At 36.3% G+C, this 19,030-nt stretch overlaps 1 protein-coding gene across 4 annotated transcripts; it reads left to right on the top strand.

Annotated features, from left to right (window-relative positions):
* The first annotated feature begins 854 nt into the window (after positions 1–854).
* On the top strand, positions 855–12,026 carry stk16 (serine/threonine kinase 16). Of its 4 annotated transcripts, XM_067442209.1 has the most exons (9): positions 930–959; positions 1,867–1,937; positions 2,083–2,215; positions 2,347–2,566; positions 2,664–2,797; positions 3,860–3,980; positions 7,245–7,340; positions 7,554–7,675; positions 9,989–12,026. In XM_067442209.1, the coding sequence occupies exons 3-9, from the start codon at positions 2,130–2,132 to the stop codon at positions 10,128–10,130; spliced, it is 921 nt and encodes a 306-aa protein (XP_067298310.1). In that variant the 5' UTR covers positions 930–959; positions 1,867–1,937; positions 2,083–2,129; the 3' UTR covers positions 10,131–12,026. The 4 variants fall into 4 exon arrangements, with proteins under 4 accessions (XP_067298309.1, XP_067298306.1, XP_067298308.1 ...); XM_067442208.1 differs by lacking the exon at positions 1,867–1,937 and having other exon boundaries at positions 855–959; positions 2,103–2,215; XM_067442205.1 differs by lacking the exon at positions 1,867–1,937 and having other exon boundaries at positions 870–959.
* The last annotated feature ends 7,004 nt before the right edge of the window (positions 12,027–19,030 follow it).

The following is a 19,030-nucleotide window of genomic DNA, read 5'->3' as shown; positions in this document are numbered from 1 at the left end:
TACAATGCTAAAAGCTATGTGGAATAGCATTGCATTATAAATATCATCTATTATGAAACCACCCAACATGGCATAAAGAACACAGACCAACCATATATTGCCGCGATTGTGTGTTTATTGTCTTAAAACGTGTTTATCTGCATAAAATAGCGATCTGACGATCCCAGGGAGCTGTGTGGATATGTCCATATGTCAGATACTTCCTGAATGTCACATGGTGTGTCTGTTCTTCATGTGTTCCCCATGGGGTGAATTTTCAGTAGTACAGCTTTCCAGCGCCCTCCGGCTGCCAGAATGAATTGAAAACACAGCATATCACAGCCTACTGCTCTCATAATCACACATCCGCGGATTTTGGATAAAGATTGAATAAATAATACTTCTCTGTATAGAAATTTGACTCAAATGTGTGAGAATCTATCAATATTTCTCCACATCTGCACACTTTTGAAGTAAAAGCCCTGAGGGAAGTTGTTTTGTCGAGTGTCTTCATGACGACCAAGGAGGATTTTTTTATGAATGGGAGCAAATGACGCGCATATTACAATCAAAAGGTAGCGACGCCCAAGATCATATTCATAACTCCTGGCACATATTAACACATTACGGTCACTATAAGACTTTGAGAATAAAACAGAGGTAAAAAAATTAAACTTTAGTCTTAGATCTTTTTAATGATGTATAGTTTGTCAAGGTAATTACTTACATCTGATAGTAATTTTGAGCTAATTTAAACAAAGAGACCTTCAGAGCGTCCTCGTCCTCGTGACGGTTATCAGGTTAAAGAGTACATTTTCCTTAATAAAAGGTCTCATCATAACCTTTTCACATGACTACAATATGTGCCAGCATTGTATGGGTTAACTCGGCTGCTGTAACTACGTCACGGTTACGTTTCTTTGTACACGGAAGAAACCGGAGAAATCAGCGAAGGAGGACAAGGAGAGCGTCTCTTTGAGGTAAACAGAGTCTTGCTTTAATTCTCCAATTATATAACGTTATATATACTGTGTGGCTAGATATCAGAAAGTAACTAAACAAGGACCTAGTCTAAATCTGAATATTACGGGTCTCGCTCAGTCAATACACAAACCAGATAACGTTACTGTTGAAGAGTCATGCCACGTTTACTGGGGACGCGAATTCATTAATTGTTGTCTAGAACAGTTATTAATTAACTTATGCGTTTTCCTCATATCAAGTCGCATGCATCACATCTTCGAACGCAACAGCAAGTTACGCCATAAAGGAAACCTGTAAAGAGCCAACCAAAAAGCTCCATACCGTGAATAATTTATAATTTACTGGAAGTGGCTTATGTGAACATGCTGTATTCAATTGACTTTTGATCAGTTGGTTTAAATTGTCTTACATTTAATCATATTTGTATATGTTTTATTATTATTATTATTATTATTTATAGGCTTTAGTATCTTTTTCATGTCGCTTTACAGAACTCAAAAAAGATGATGTGCTTAAATAACCGTAGTTGTGGCTATTGAAAATTTAAGTTATAATTTATTTTACAGTGTCCTGTCACATATAGTTACTAGTAACTGTAAATTATGCCTAATTACAAGCAACTAACCCTAAATTAAATTGATGTAGTTAATGTTACTCGGTACTTAAATATATAGCTAAGCCGTAACAAAGACACCTTAAAATAAAGCGTAACCCTTTAAAGCGTAAAAGATTAGTGACATGTAATTATGAATAATGTATGTGTAACAAGAACACTGTAAAATTAAGTGTTACCAAAATTTCTCCAGACACATTTTTATATGGTCATATAGTTGTATATAAACAATATATTACAGATGTATATATACAGATTTTGTTATCAACACATATTTCTTTGATTTGCAGTGGACCAAAACATGGATTCTGCAGAACATACAAAATCTTACAGCGAATAAATGCATTTTATTTAATATTTGGGACTACCACCTTTGAGCTTTATATTGCTTTCACTGTTATTCCTACACATTGATCTATTCTTAATATGGAATGGAGTAAAGAACAGAACAAATAATATGGAATAAAAAATATGAATGTAAGTAATCGAGTCATGATCACTTTCAGTGGCTCTCCTCCATCTATAGTTGGTCTTGAGCAATGCTTCAGAGAAAATGGGACAAGCTCTGTGTATTTGCTCGCGCAGTGTCATCACAATTGACAACAAGAGATACTACTTCGTCCAGAAACTAGAAGAAGGGTAAGACTCCTCAACTACTCCTAATAATAATAATACTGTACGTACTGAATTTATGTGAGCCCAAAGACGTCTCCCAAATATGCAAACATTTTTCATCAAAGTGTGCTCAACAAATTTTTCGCTCCTTCTAGAGGTTTCAGCTATGTTGACCTGGTGGAGGGTGCACAAGATGGGCGTTTTTACGCTCTAAAGCGGATCCTTTGCCATGACCGCGAGGCCCGTAAGGAGGCTCAGACCGAGGTGGAGATGCACCGCCTCTTCAGCCACCCCAACATCCTCAGCCTGACCTCACACACCTTCATGGAGCGTGGCGGAAAGTGCGAGGCCTGGCTGTTGCTCCCGTACATCAGTGTAAGTGGAGTATGTTCTGCTCTCCGTTCCAGGCCTCTAAAGAGCCTAAGAGTTCTGAGATGTGCAGTGTTTCACTCCCTGAATTGTTCCTTTGCAGAAGGGAAGTCTGTGGTCCGTTCTTGAGAAGCTGCGAGATAAGGGGAGCTCTATGTCTGAGAGTCGCATCTTGCACATTCTGCATGGCATCTGTGAAGGCCTCAAAGCAATTCATGACAAAGGCTATACACACAGGTACTAAGAGTACAGCTCATTTATCCTGAACACAAATTAAATAAAATTGTATGTTCAGTTTTGCCTTGGTTCAGCATTGAAGATGGAACCCGTAAAAATTGCAAGTTATTTGATAGAAGTTACTAGTTATTGTAATTTGTAATGGGGATAGTTAAAGGACAACTCTGAGTTGAAAATCGAATGTAAAGAGTTTTATCTCTAAAAACAGATTAGCTTTTAACGCTTGTCTATGGAGCATATAATGATAGGTAAAATTAAATCGCTAGTTAATAACACTAACAAGGCTCAAAATAGCCTCACACTAACACAGTAGCATAATGAGGGTCCCTACATGCAAACCGAAGCATTGAGAACTTTGTAAGAGTACAAACAGTTTAATAAGAAGATTCTTTATAAAGAAAGTACATTACGTGTATACAAACAGCAGCCATCTTGGAAAACAAATGCTGTGCTAAGTTATGAACTGTGACTTGGAATCTCATAGGGTCTGTTGTTTCTGGAAGAAAGCAATGAACACAGCAGAGAAAATAAAAAAATAAAAATATCCATGTAATTAGATTTCACAAACTACATAATTCCTATCGACCAGCTCACTTAGCACAGCGTTTGTGGTTCGACTCGTCAAGACTTTTTTCCAAGATGGCTGCTTTTTGTATACGCGTAATGTACTGTGTTTATAAAGTGTCTTCTTATTAAACTGTTTGTACACTTATAAAGTTCTCAATGCTAAAAATAAAACAATTTCAAAAATTAAAATTTTTAGTAAATGAGAACAACACTGCTGACTCATTTTACTTATTGATTTTATTGTTGAAATTATATATTTGGTATAAGATGGAAGATCAAAAGTGAAGATGAAAGTCCCACTTATATGAATCCTATGCAGACTTTCAATAATAATTACACTTAAAGAGATATTATATATCTAAGAAGACAACAAAAGCCGACCTGGCTTAACTGCTGACAAAAACTTGAGGAATGTCCTGTTTTCAGTCTGTAATATTTGGCTATGTTTTCCTGTTCTTGTTATTTCTCTAACATGAGTTTTATTTTTGCAAACAGAGATTTGAAACCCACCAACGTTTTACTGGATGAGAACGATCAGCCTTTTTTAATGGACTTGGGCTCCATGAACAAGGCCAGGATTGAAGTTCGAGGATCACGTGAGGCCATGACCATCCAGGTTAGAGACGAAATATCAAGCAACACTTTATCGAGAGGTATCAGTAGCTGTGTTTTCACCCAAAGTTGCGAATTGAACTTCTGCACAAAATTTTAGTATCACATAAAATGGAATGGCTCTTCCATTCCATGTGTAAATGGTAAATGGACTGCATTTATATAGCGCTTTTAACAGACCCTATGGCCATCCAAAGCGCTTTACATTTTGCCTCACATTCACCCATTCCTACACCGACGGTGATGTCAGCCGTGTAAGGCGCCATCCAGCTCGTCGGGAGCAGCTGGGGTTAGGTGTCTTGCTCAAGGACACTTCGACACTTGGTCAGGTGGAACCGGGGATCGAACCACCAACCTTCTGGTTTGTAGACAACCTACATGAACCACTGAGCCACTGCCGCCCCTGCCGTGTACATGTGAACAAAATTGTCACTTCCTGGGAAATTAGCGCAAAATATCTGCAATAAAAATGGAAGTTTCAGGGAAGGGAATCAGGGAAGCCATCATAAATGTCTCAGAGCACAGAAGAAACACAGTAAACGTTGTTATGGGATGCTTGGTCATTATACCAAATAAATCTGATGACTGAATTTCCCTGCGTCTCAGTGTGCCTGCCTACTATCCATCCTAAGTAGTATGAGAGCATAATAAGTGTGTCCCAAAAACATAGCATGTTGAAAAAGAATATGCCAAAACTCCTCAGATGGTCCTAATATTTGCTGTAGAAATCAATATCATCCAACTGCGGCCACAATTGGGAGTTATCGGGGTGGGGGTTAACGTTTTCGCAGATTGGAACGCCCCTTCTTCTTCTTCGCCTCTTCTGCTGAACTGCTATCTGTCAACATCCGGATTAATATGTTCAACATTCACTAGTTATTTTTTCTCAAAAAGCTTCAAAATAAGATCTAGCATCTTGCAACATGACATCATGACTTTACTTAAACATACACACCACTTTCTAAAGCCAAGTGGCATGTTATCTGTACGCATTTTGAGTGTCCGCGTGAATCTCTAACGTTAGGCCTTATGATCCATCATCGCCGCATGTGATTCCGCGTGTATGTCTACGCCGAAACAAACCATTGTGTGTGTGTCCACAATGTAAATGGATGTATAGACCCTTTTACAGCCCACGTGATCAAAGAGTTGCGTGCGCAGTTTGGCAACGGAAGTGGTGTTGTTCCCTAGTGGTTCTAACGTGTTAGCAACTCCAAAAGTTTACCAAACCGGTTTCCCAGCATCAAAAATGTCTGTCTGTTGCGTTTTCAGTTGCACTAATCGCTATTCCACACCAATGGGCTTAAGGTTTATAGGATTCCGACAGGATCACGGCCGTTTCAGAAGAACCGGCGGCACCTGTGGCTGCAGGCGAATAATGCATTGATTGGAACGAGGACATAAATGCTCGCATAAAAAAATACATTTGTAAAACATTTACTGCACTTGAAACTTAATGCTTTATAATAAACCTCCCAACATTGGCTGCCACTGGTGTGTATAATGTACCCCCCACCCCCAGATTATCATATCAATAATCACAGTACATCAATTTCATTTGTAATGATTTTATTAATAGTTTAATTGCAAATTAAACTTTAAACAGAAGTGTGTCGACACATACGAATCAATAACAAAATAAAATGTAAGGAAAAGGATAAATGTATGTCTGTGTGAAGAATAAGAATAAATGTAGAAAATTGTATTGGACATTCTGTAACTTACATGCCCACAGACAACGTATTCATAAGCATCCAGTGATTTATATGCTTGTCTCGGGTGTACACGCTTGGTTTCTCAACTAAATACCTAACTGTTATATATCCGACCACTGTATATCTGGCCATCTGCTAACGTCTTCTATCCACTCCACTATAGTACACGGATCTGGTAGCCGAATACCATTTGATAAAGTCAACTTTTTAAAATAACTTTCTCGGTTTGTGTTGCTTAATCCGCTCACGTAGCTTGACATGCTGCTGATTCTCGCCACAGTTTGCTGCCAAAATGCGCGCGCATACGTTGCTACGTCATCATTGTATACAAACAGTAAAAGGGTCTATAAACGTACTAAATTATGTTTTTTGAAAATGTAAAAATGCAGAATGTTTCTTGTGATGGGTAGGTTAAGGGATCAGGGTTGGGTGTGGGCAATCGTTTTTGTGATTGACATGGCCAAAGGAAATGTTTAGAATCGGTTGCAGGGCATTTCCGCTGAACTGGTTTGGGGGGAAAATCACGCATATGACATCATACCCATGCGCCTTGAGAAACTCATCGCGATTGGTCAATGAGACGCTACCAGGAACGCCCAATAGGCGTTCTTGTTCCATGACGGTAACGCCCAAGCCGCAGCTGGACCCTTCTCGTAGAAATAGAAGTGTGAAACCATGCACTCTCTTAAAGGATTAGTTGACTATAAAATGAAAATTATACCAAGATTTACTCGCCCTCAAGCCATCCTAGGTGTATATGACTTTCTTCTTTCTGAAGAACACAATTGGAGTTATTATTAAATATGCTGATGTTTCCAAGCTTTATAATGGCAGTGCAATAATGCTTACGGGTTTGAAACAAAAAAAAAAATCCATCCATCATAAACATACTCCACATGGCTGCGGGGGTTAATAAAGGCCTTCTGACGAGAAGGGATGTGTTTGTGTACACGTTATGAAGTAAAATATCTAGCTTCTGCCAGAACGCCTTCAGTATTCAACTTACAACGAAAGTGTAACGCCTCGTTGTGTCCGACATCATACATTGTGTCAGTTAAGCTTTTTTCATAACTTCGGAAGCTAGATATTATACTTTATAACGTGTTAAATATGGATCGTTTTCTTACACAAACGCATCGATTTGCTTCAGAACGCCTTTATTAACCCCCAGGAGCCGTGTGAAGGATGTTTATGATGGACAGATTTTTTTGAGCTTCAAACTCGTAAGCCTGTTCACTGCCATTATAAAGCTTGGAAACATCAGGATATTAATATAACTCCTATTGTGTTTGTGTGAAAGAAAAAAAAAGTCATATACACTTAGGATGGCTTGAGGGTGAATAAATCTTAGGGTAATTTTCATTTTAAAGTGAACTAATCCTTTAATGACTAATATTGCCCACAATCCATTGCACATTGGAGGTTCAGAACTACAAATGTGAATAAGAAGTGTTTAAAAAGATATCCCAAAATGCAAAAAAATAGGTGGATGGAAACGTAGCTAAGGAAAAAACATTAAATGACTCTTCTTTTGTTTATGCCTTCCCTTTCAGGATTGGGCTGCTCAGAGGTGCACCATCTCCTACAGAGCACCAGAGCTCTTTAATGTGGAGAGTCACTGTATCATTGATGAGAGAACAGATATTTGGGTAATTCTCTTTTTTATGTTTTTATGGGTAGGTTATTTACTTTCCAGCTCTTCTTTCTCAAATCAACATGACTTTCAATATAGTGTTATGTCTGTGCAGGTCTATCGTTAGTAAACCTGGTCCTCGTGCTCCTTCTGATCAGCCTGATGTTATGTCTGTGACAGTCTGTTGTGTCTGCTCTGCAGTAGGTAACATTTGTTTTTCTGCCTGTAGTCTCTAGGCTGTGTGCTGTACTGTATGATGATGCTGGAGGGACCATATGACTTGATTTTTCAGAAGGGTGACAGTGTGGCTCTCGCCGTCCAGAATCCAGTCTCAATTCCACAGCCGTGCAGGTGAGCTTGAGATCGTTCAGGCTATTGCTGTGTCAAATTCAACCGCTTTGGACCTCATTGGAAGAGGCAGCTCTTTGTAATGCCAGATTAAATATTTTGCATTCAAATGTAATATATATTGTAATATTGTCAGTGTTGGGCAGTAGCGTCGCTGCAAGTAGTGACGCTACTTGCTTAACTACATTTTTCAGTAGCGTGGTGGTAGCGTCGCTGTTTTCTCAATCATATAGCTTTTCAGTAGCGAAGCTCTTTTGTTGATCAAGTAGTGTGGTAGCGTCCATACAAGCAAACGTTACATTTTCACAAGCATTTCAGAAGGTCAAGCTCAAATTGGAAACACAACTGCTAAGCCGCGGATATACTTCACTTTCTACGTTCCTTTCTGCCTCGCACAGATGCACTTCGCAAGCCTTTCAAAGTACTCCTTTGGCAGTGAGTGCGGAAAGACAGATTCGGCGCGTGCACATTGGCACTATCCATGTGACGTTTGTTTCCGAGCGCTCAATTCACTTTTGCATAGTCGGGTGCTAGCCTGGCCACCTCTTGATAACAATAAATGAATGAAACTAATTTCATGTGTGTGGGAGATAGATCTCACACACACACACACGTTTGTTTTTGTGACATATGGGGACATTCCATAGGCGTAATGGTTTTTATACTGTACAAACCGTATTTTCTATCCCCCTACACTGCCCCTACCCCTAAGCCTGCCCATCACAGGAAACATTCTGCATTTTTACTTTCTAATCAAAAATCCTGTGTGATTTATAAGCATTTTGAAAAGTGAGGACATGGCCAATGTCCTCATATTTCACCCTCTCCTTGTAATACCTGTAATACCCATGTCATTATACACATTTGTCCTCATATGTCACAAAAACATGTCCACGCACACAAAGAAGAAAAAGAAGAAAATTTTGATTTCATGAGGCCTATAAATGTGATTTTTTTTTTAAAAAAATATTTAAAATATTATAGTATTACGTTTTCAGCTAATTTTAAGTAATATTTTAAATATTGTTATATTTTTAAACTATATTTTAAACTGATTTTGCCACATTAACACAATTATGCTTAAGAAATGATTTAACTTAAATGTAATTATTATATTTTGAATTATATTATCTTATATTTAAAATACAAAATACAATTATTTTATATTTACTTTTATAATTTTGATAAATTTTATATTTATTTTATTTTAAAATATTTGAATATGCATTTACATCTTATACGTGTAACATTTGTTAAAAAGAAAGATTTTGTGTATATATATATACATATATATATATATATATATATATATATATATATATATATATATATATATATATATATATATATATATATATATATATATATATGTGTGTATTATACACACACAATTTTCCTCATTAAGAAATGTACACACTTAAATGCAGAATATTATAATTAAACAATATTATATAATTTATATATATATATATATATATATTAACAATAACTCTAATATTATTTTTAAAATATTCCCACATGTTATTATTTTAAGGGTCCTGTACACTGTGCGATTTTTCAAAATCCTTTGCGAATGTCCCTTGTCAGACTGTACGAACATGATCGCCATGTCACACTGTAAGATCTCAGTTGACATTAATGTCAGACTGCACGATAGTGAAGGCGCGCTAAAATCGGACGCGCGCAAGAAAACTCACCCGGAGTTCATATCATCAATGAATGGCGCGTTCAGTGACAGTGAGCTGCGTTACACGCGGGGCTGAAATGCTGGCTACAAAGAAATCTCTAGCACTCGTTTTGGTCATAGTTTGTCTTGAAGAACGGAGATATTTGACTGTCGTCGTAGGAGAAGTCACACTGCAGGATTCAGTGCCAAATCTTCTGACACCGCCAGAATTTCGTCTGAGGTAAAATCTGATCGCAGCGCTCATTAATCGGCTGCCGGTGAACATGTCAAACTAACGACCAAAGACGTCAGATTTTAGCCTAGGATCTGAGGAATCTTTTAGGATTTGCTAAATTTGTCCCAGACGGCCAAATCGTGGTCAAAATCGCACAGTGTGCACCCGGCTTTAAATAAAAAAAGATAATTAAATGTGAAATATTATATTTAAAATAATATATTATATAATTTTTTTTTAAATATAATAAAATACTCTATTTTTAATCAGATCATAATACCAGAAAACAGCTTGTTATTGAACACTTTTAGTCATGAAATGGGAGGCTTGGATTTGGCACAACATTGTAAAGTGTTCTAATGGTAACATTTAGGATCTAACCAGAGAAACACTACCATGTCTCTATCTTTGACAGTTATTCTCAAGGTCTTCAAACCCTTCTCAGCTCCACTATGGTGACCAATCCTCAGGAAAGGCCCAGAATCGGCTGGGTACTTGACCAGGTCCAGAACCTTCGCGACTCAGACGGTACAGATGTAGATACCAACAGAGTATGATGCTTCCACTGTGATTTCATGCCTGTTTTCCATTGGACTCTGGACTTTTTGGACTATGCACTCTGTTTCGGACAAAACAAGCCTTGCAAACATTTGCTCTGTCTTACCTCAGTGAGCTCAGCATGCCATGGTTACACACGATTCTCTATTGGTGAATCTCATATTCCACCCGAAAATCTTTTTTGAGCAATGAAATTACCAGATGATTTTGGGGTAAAATGTGCCAGGCATGTTTCTGATTTATGCCACACAAACCTCACATGCACCTGTTACTTAGCATCAAACCGGTTGTTTTCTGATTGTAATTAGCTTATGTGTCTTTTCCCACATTTCTTAGCTTGGAAGCAAAACATTATTTATGAGGGTTTCAATAGGGTTTTGCAGGGATGATGTCAAATCCTGGCCAGTGGTTCCCTCGAGATTTTCCTATGGGGTTTATAATAGTTTAAAATAAGTACTGTGGTAAACATAACTTGAGGATACTTTGACATTTTGCTCTACAACGTAAATGACACGCACCCATACACATACACAATTTACATTGTAGAACAAAATGTCCAAGTATTGTCTCGTTATGTTTACTGCAGACCTTATTTTACTCATAAATGTAAAACCCCATTATAAAATCTTGAGGGAATCACTGGCCAAGTCGTCTGTGTGTCGATGTTATCAACTACAGTATATTGATATTTTAGCTGTTCAAAATGTAATTGACATTAGTTATTTTAATTTAGAACAACAGTTCTACTAAAGCAAGACAATGATGAGCAGAGATTTAAGGACATTGTGTTATGAAGGTTCAAAGATAAAACTGACATTGGTCTTTATTTGTGAGACACGACCAGAACGGATTTCTGTCTAAATCCTTAGTTCTTATGTATGTTTTAGCATTGGAAAATAGTCATGCTCATGTTTAATGAAGCATTCTGCAAAATATTTCTGAAAATTTTTTTGCGTTAAGTTATTAAATTTAACTCAGTTGGTTATAACGTTCGGCTTTTACTAGCAAGTGCTGTTCTGTATGAGGCTTTGAGAGGATGCATAACAAATGGTAATGCCTCTGAATTCTTAATACTAGTTCACAACATTTTGCAAGAAGTATGTGTTCACTTTATTATTTTTTAAGAGGTATAAATGACTGCATAAATATGAATTTGTTTTTATTTAGCAAGAAGTTCCTTTCGTTGCTTACAGTGTTAGGATGTTATTCAAAAGAAACCATATAATAAACAGATTTAAATGCATTTTAATTTAACAAGAAATCCACATAGTAAAAGATCATTTTGGCGTTCAGTCATTTGTTTATGTCTGATGAGGCTTGGCTAGTGTGGATGAATCTCACAAAAAAATGTCCGGGTCATATTTTATCTGCAATATCAACAGATGGAAATCAGTATAAAGCCTATATTGCATTAAAAAATAGAAAATTGTGCCTGTATTTGGGACCATTGCATTTTTCTTTTTTTGTTGCATTGTGTCATCATGTGTATATGACCCGGACATGTTTTCGTGAGGTCATGAATCACATGCTGTTTCATAATTCAGGACTAAATTAACTGAAGCATTCCATATACTATACTGTAGTTTTATCTGTGAAAAAAGGACCTAAATATTTGTTTTTATTTTTTCTGATTATTTCAGAAAAATTACCTTTATATTTAGATTCACTGCAGATTGCGTTGCGGTGGCTCTCCTCATTTTGAATTTTGTTGTTTTAAAGGACATTTTAACTTACTCGTGCAATTCTGTCCAGGTTTGTTTCTGTTCAGGAATGCTTAATTATGCAAGCCTGTTAATTTATAGGATATACGACGGGAGACATGTCTCCTGTCATTCATTTACGTAATTTGTTCCCTTTTATTTAATAAATGGTGAATAAAGTGATTTAAAAAGCGACCGTTGGAATTGGTTTGGTTTTCTTGAAGGCTTCAGTATCACCACACGGGGGAGATGTTGCTCAAGTTGTGTTGTGTCAACTAGCAAATTCGGGGATTGGTGAGTATAGACATTTTATGTTTTTTTATTTTATTTTAATTTTATTTTAATATCTAGTGATATGTAAACATATACGTCTCTATGCCCCTAAATTGCAATTCCATCAAATACATTGTGTGTACTACATCAAAGTAGGCTACTTTGAAGTAGGCTACAATGTAAATACCGTGTTAGTAATACTGTATACAAATGGGTTATACACTTTACAATAGTTTCATTTGTTAACATTAGTTAATTTATTAACTAACATGAACTAGCCATAAGCAATGTGTTACTGTATTTGTAAATGTTAGTACAGCTGTTCATTGTTTGTCAATTTTAGTTCTCAAGTTAGCAACAAATACAACTTTTGATTGTAACAATGCATCAATAAATTTTGAAATTAATATTAACAAAGTAAAATAAATGCTGTATAAGTGCAGTTCATTAGTTCATTAGATACCTTGTACTATGCATAGCATTATGAAATCCCTGCTTGGGAAAAAAACCCTGTTTGGCTGGTTTTAGCTGGTCTCCCAGGCTTGTAGTTTTAGAGTGGTTTTGGACAATCTTTAGCTTGGCCAGGCTGGAAGACCAGCTTAAACCAGCTAAGACCAGCCAACTCACCTAGGCTGTTTATTTATTTATTTATTTCAACAGAGATTAACATATGATACATTGACGTACCATGGTACTTTCCACTATAATTCAATGTTGAATACACCGACCAGGCATTATATTATGACCACCGAGAGGTGAATTGAATAACTGATTATCTCTTTATCACAGCACCTGTTGGAGAGATATATTAGGCAGAAGTTAATATTTTGTCCTCAAAGTTGATGTGTTAGAAGCAGGAGAATTGGGCAAGTGTAAGGATTTGAGCGAGTTTGGCCAAATTGTGATGGCTAGATGACTGGGTATCTCCAAAACTGCAGCTCTTGTGGGGTGTTCCCGGTCTGCAGTGGTCAGTATCTATCAAAAGTGCTCCAAGGAAGGAACAGTGGCGGACCAGCAACAGGGTCATGGCCTGCCAAGGCTCATTGATGCACGTGGGCAGTGAAGGCTGGCCTGTGTGGTCCGATCAAACAGACAAACTACTGTAGCTCAAATTGCAAACACGGCCACATGAGCATCAGAACTGGACCATGAAAAACCTGCCCTGGTCTGATGAATCACATTTTCTTGTACATCACATGGATGCTTGGCCCGGGTGCGTGTGTGTCGCTTACCTGGGGAACACATTGTACCAGGATGCACTATGGGAAGAAGGCAAGCCAGCGGAGGCAGTGTAAAGCTTGGGTCCTGCTATCTATGTGGATGTTACTACTTACACACATGCAACCTTGTTGCAGACCATGTACACCCTTTCATGGAAACAGTATTCTCTGGCGGCTGTGATCTCTTTCAGCAGGATAATGTGTCCTGCCACAAAGCAAAAATGGTTCAGGAATGGTTTGAGGAGTTTGAGGTGTTGACTTGGCCTCCAAATTCCCTAGATCTCAATCCAATCGAGCATCTGTGGGATGTGCTGAACAAACAAGCCCGAACCATCGAGGCCCCACCTCACAACTTACAGGACTTAAAGGATCTGCTGCTAAGATCTTGGTGACAGATACCACAGCACACCTTCAGGGGACTAGTGGAGTCCATGCCTCGATGGGTCAGAGCTGTTTGGACAGCAAAGGGGAACCAACACAATATTAGGAATATCAAGTCAAGCATTATTGTCAGTCTGCTTCATGTGGTGACATGCAATGGAGTGAAATGTGCCTCACTGCACCACGGGGCTACATACACAGAGACTGAATAAACCTATACACAAATAACCTACTGAGAAAGTCTGATTATAAATGGTTATAATGTTATGTCTGATCGGTGTATATTTGTAACTAGTTATTTTAATTTTGTATAGATCCTTTTTTAATTTTTGGAGAATAATTGTAAGAGTAAGAGCTTCATATGACATTTCCTTAAACTGTGATGAACACTTGGGATTAGATTTTAAAAAGACACTTAAAATTTTTAATGAATTCATAAAATGATCAACAAGAAAAATACTTTTACATTTTTGGAAAGTAAGCAGTCATTCATTTTTTTGGTCACTTCTTTTTATATTAATAAAAAAAAAAAATCAACCTGTTATTTAGACAGAGCGTTTGTTTTTGACAGATTAATACCAAATGTATCTGCTACTGACCCGGGGAAGGCATCCAAAAATCTGTTCATGTGACAGTTGTTTATTTTGGGGCTGACCTTCACAAAAACCATTTCGTCAATGACCACCCGCCGAAACCTCAACAAAAAGGACTGGTCAAACCCCTTTGGGTGGTCCATGCTGTTACTCGAAGGTATGAAACAATTATTACAGGCTGTTGAGGCACCTGAATTTATGATTCACGGGGGTTGTGAGGGTCAAAAGTGACGTTCTGACTCAATGTTCATCTTAATAAATCTCATCAATGACCTTACGCCATCGACGGAAAGAGAAGCCATAAACTGCATATGGACACACGTTCACCTAGACATCGCCACTATCAGACAGCCAACGTATAATGCACAGACATAGATACAGTTCCAGTGGGATGAATTACTCTTTAATTAGCATTTCCATCCATGCAAACCATCCCACTTTAAGTCCAGTCGGCCCTCTCTGGATAATCATTCATTATACAGAAACAATGTTTATGGTCTGGGGAGCGTGTGGGACTGTCCTCCATTGGTCGGCCGTCTCTGCTTTCACAGGCAATGAGATGATGTCATGTTATAGTCCACCTCAAGGTCAAATGAAACCTACCTTTGTTTTGTCTGAGGCTAATTTTTTTTAGTATGATAAATACATTATATTTAAAGTGGTTACGATTTGAAGTTGCCAATGTTGTAGCTGGATGAAGAATGAGAGTCTTCTGAGAGCATGTGGATTTATTAAAAACACTATTGATTATATATACACTATATAATCATGATAATTACGCATATTTCCCCCACAAACCGGAATTAACTTATGTAGTTAATCTTTAGTGCTATTATTTTTATTATTATTTAAATTAAATGAGCATTCATGAAAATAGATACACTTACAATTTAAATACTATATCTGTATTGCATTATTTGTGCATTCTTACACATTACAAAGAGACTTGAGGGCTATATATATATATATATATAAAATGAAAATAATGTCAGGGATTTAATATACCGTATTTAATATAGTTGTTGACGTGAAGTGATGTGGCATTTTCATTGTTACTCAAGATAAAAATGTATATAAATTAATGTTGTCATCATTAAAATGCAGTAAATGGTTAAACATTTAGTTGTCCTACATGGACCTGTTGTTCTAAAAATGATTATTGACTATTAGAACTATTATAATAACGATAGTTCTCCAGATAATCCTACAACTTTTATAAATGAAAAAGAAAAGCATAAAAATAAATATATAATTTATATTTATAGTTAATAAATATCTGAGGCATAATTTTACAAGTGTTTATAACAATTCTTTATTTCATCTATATGTTTTTATATGCACAGATCCTGATGCATTTTGTCACTGAAAACCATGTCCTACTGTGTGACATATCCTGATTTTAAATCAGGCAATTCCACTGGCAGGTTTATTTAGTTGAAGGACCCCATTCAGGGTCATGTTACTGAAGCCCCATGTCATGTGCACATGGTTAACCTTTTTGGAACCACAGATGCAAAAGCCTCTAAAAGCCACTTTGGTCAAAAATGAGATACTTAGTGACTGCTCCCTACATATAGTATAAGTTCATCAGATACTTTCACTTCAAACCCACTAAATCCCAGCCTCAGCCCATTCAGAAGTACCTGTACTTAGGTAGAAACATGGAAGCCTGACAAAAATGCTTATATTAAAGAAAACCGTCAGACAGATTTAGAGGCTTTTGCATCTGAAGTCTTGACACACTCAAACATATATATATATATATATATATATATATATATATATATATATATATATATATATATATATATATATATATATATATATATATATATATATATATAATTTAGTTATAATTTTTAATTAAAAATGTATGTCAAACATAATTATGGAAAATATACAAATGTGTCTTGCTAATGACAGGTTAGCTACAAATCAAATAGCAAGATCATTAACTGACTCAAAATGCTGAAACTCCTATGGTGAGACACCTGTACTGTCACACAGGGTCAAAATGCAATTATTTCTTCTTTGACCAATCAAAGTTAAATCTTTCTCGTGCTATTTGTATATTAATAAGAGTTTATTTCTCTTCATTTTTGCTAGCACACTATAGGACACATTTATGGTACAGTTCATTAAAAATGTAAACAAATAAATTAAAAACACTTATATTTTCTCAAACATCAGACTTCACACTACAAAAATTTAAATTGTGTTATGCCTATATGTCAACTACCCATATATATATATGGGTAGTTGACATATAGGCATAACACAATTTTAATTTGTGTAGTGCGAAGTCTATATATATATATATATATATATATATATATATATATATATATATATATATATATATATATATATATATATATATATATATATATATATATATATATATATATATATATATAGACTTCGCACTACACAAATTAAAATTGTATATATATATATATATATATATATATATATATATATATATATATATATATATATATATATATATATATATATATATATATATATGACTTAGTTGACATTAGAAACCTTGTAAAACCATCTACAATCTAAGACTGATTTGATCTGGATTTTGTAGCTGGGATGAATGACATTTTGGTCATTATATAAAATAACAATATTTTAAAAAACTTGATTTTTATATTTTTTTGTAAAGAATGTTTTTATAAAAATAGCATGGTGTCTCTTGCAAAAGCCTAAAGTAATAGCAAAAGTAATAATCATGCATGCCTAGGCAAACACTGCTAATAAAAAAATCTTCCTGGTTGCAACCAATTGGTCACAGAGTGCTATACCAACACCATAAACCATCTCCTGCTTTATTGATTTGGTGATGAATCAATTAGTGAATTATTTAATTAGCCAGGGATTATGGGTCAATGTTGAGTGCCTTTGATCCTCCAGTGTTTCTCTCGTTCAGTAAATCACAGATCTGCCATAAAGGGAAGCGGTAGGGAATACAGTTTAAGCACGTCACATTTAATACAAATCTGTGGATTTTGTGTTTGTTCGCCTTTAAATGTTTCATTGATTGGGCCTTTTTTATTGACACTATTTCTTTGTAACATTCACAATCTGTTCTGTTTATTTCTAGGCTTAAATTTGATTTTGAATCTTGAATCTTGCTTTATTTGACACCGCAATAGAGGACCAGGTTGAAGTTTATGCCTTTAAAACAGTCACAGTGCGATCAGCAATAAATATACTGCGTCCGCTTCAAGTTTAGGTAGGCCCGAACATTGAAATTAGCCACTAGCGTATTAAAGCAAACATCGGCCGCTTTCTACGTGTACATTCAGAAATCACATCTCAAGGATAGGCCGATTATTTATTGCGGCAGGGAAAAACAAACACAGCCTTTTGCTGACTCCAAGCCAATCATAATCATCGTGACGGGTAGCTAGTCGCTTATCTTGATTATTAAGCCACATTTCGCATCTGTTTGATAGATTTCCCGCAAGCATAATAAATGCCTGTCCCGAACGCAAGCTTGCATTTAAAGAGAAAAGGCTGAGCCTTTTCAATAAAGTTTATTACTAAAACTTGGCCTTTTTGTGTGTGTTTGAGCTGCGGTTAAAGTCGGGACAGATGTGAATTTATGGGGCCAGTCTCTCATTCTCTTACCTTCCCATTAGCTTAAGTGACACGACAAGGCCGAGGGAAATCTCAAGCAATAAGGGTGATTACTTTAAAAGATCACACAATCTGTTCATATTCCCGTAATGAGTCTGATTGATTAAACTACAGGGTATAAATTTTTTACGGGGTCATGTCGCTCAAGTTATTGTTGCTGATTTGCCGGCAGACAAATTGGTAGAGTCTCATTTGCTTATTTCACTATGGAACTGACATTTTCATGTGGATAAAAGGGCCATTGCAGAAAGCGGAGCCATGCATAAAAGCAGAATGTCTTCAATGGCACATGCTTATGCCTTTGGGTCAATGCCGTAATGGTTAGAAGAGAAAGCTAGTAAGCATTTGTGTCCATCTTGCAGTTCAAGTGTACTCTAAAACCACTGGAATCATTTCATTATATCAAAGGCCCTGTGACTTTTTCAGCTGTTTATAATTTACTGGAGAAGGATTTTTTAAAATTATTTTAAAAAGAATATTTATAACTAAAAAATGTATTAAAAAGAGCAGTAGGAACAGTGGGTATTTAACCCTTCAGTAAACAGTGGGTATTTAACCCTTCAATGCATACCTCGGTCTTTGTGAGTCGGGATGTCTTTCACTGCCCTCCTCCTCATTTGTGTTAGATATAGATATGGGTCGCTAAAGATGCCAATATGTAATAATCTTTGGCGAAAAAAGGGTTAAAAAAAAAAAGTAGATAAAGTGATAAAAAAAATCATGATTTTTATTTATTTATCCTGAGGCCCCCTGCTTAGTTGGCCCCGGATTGTGCACTGCCTAACTCGAATTAGTAAACTTCGGTGTGTAATTTGTGTCATGCCATTATAGTTTATGGAAATGAATGATAAACGGCTTAAGTATTTTAGAGCTTGTAGTATTAATTTTCACATGCAGTTACACATTATCAGTTAAAAACCAAAAAGTGTCTGGTAAAAACATTGTGTGGTAGAATTTGAAAAAAGTTAATCTCCATCCCTGGCGAGCGCTGTCTACGGGTGACGTCATGTATTTTGCGAAATGCGCAGTTAGGTAATGTGTCGCCCTCCATACATTGCGTAACAGATATGCAATATAA

The sequence above is a fragment of the Pseudorasbora parva genome, chromosome 4 (genome assembly GCF_024679245.1).
Source record: "Pseudorasbora parva isolate DD20220531a chromosome 4, ASM2467924v1, whole genome shotgun sequence".
Lineage (NCBI taxonomy): Eukaryota > Metazoa > Chordata > Actinopteri > Cypriniformes > Gobionidae > Pseudorasbora > Pseudorasbora parva.
The sequence above is the reverse complement of the archived record's forward strand: the minus strand, read 5'-3'. Positions and strand labels throughout refer to the sequence as shown.

What these genes read in the sequence shown, in the direction of transcription:
- stk16 (XM_067442208.1), top strand. Translation starts at nt 2,130, where the DNA reads ATGGGACAAGCTCTGTGTATTTGCTCGCGCAGTGTCATCACAATTGAC. An exon ending in GTCCAGAAACTAGAAGAAGG is followed by an intron (nt 2,216 to 2,346) that starts GTAAGACTCCTC and finishes CGCTCCTTCTAG; the next exon opens with AGGTTTCAGCTATGTTGACC. An exon ending in TCAATTCCACAGCCGTGCAG is followed by an intron (nt 7,676 to 9,988) that starts GTGAGCTTGAGA and finishes TATCTTTGACAG; the next exon opens with TTATTCTCAAGGTCTTCAAA.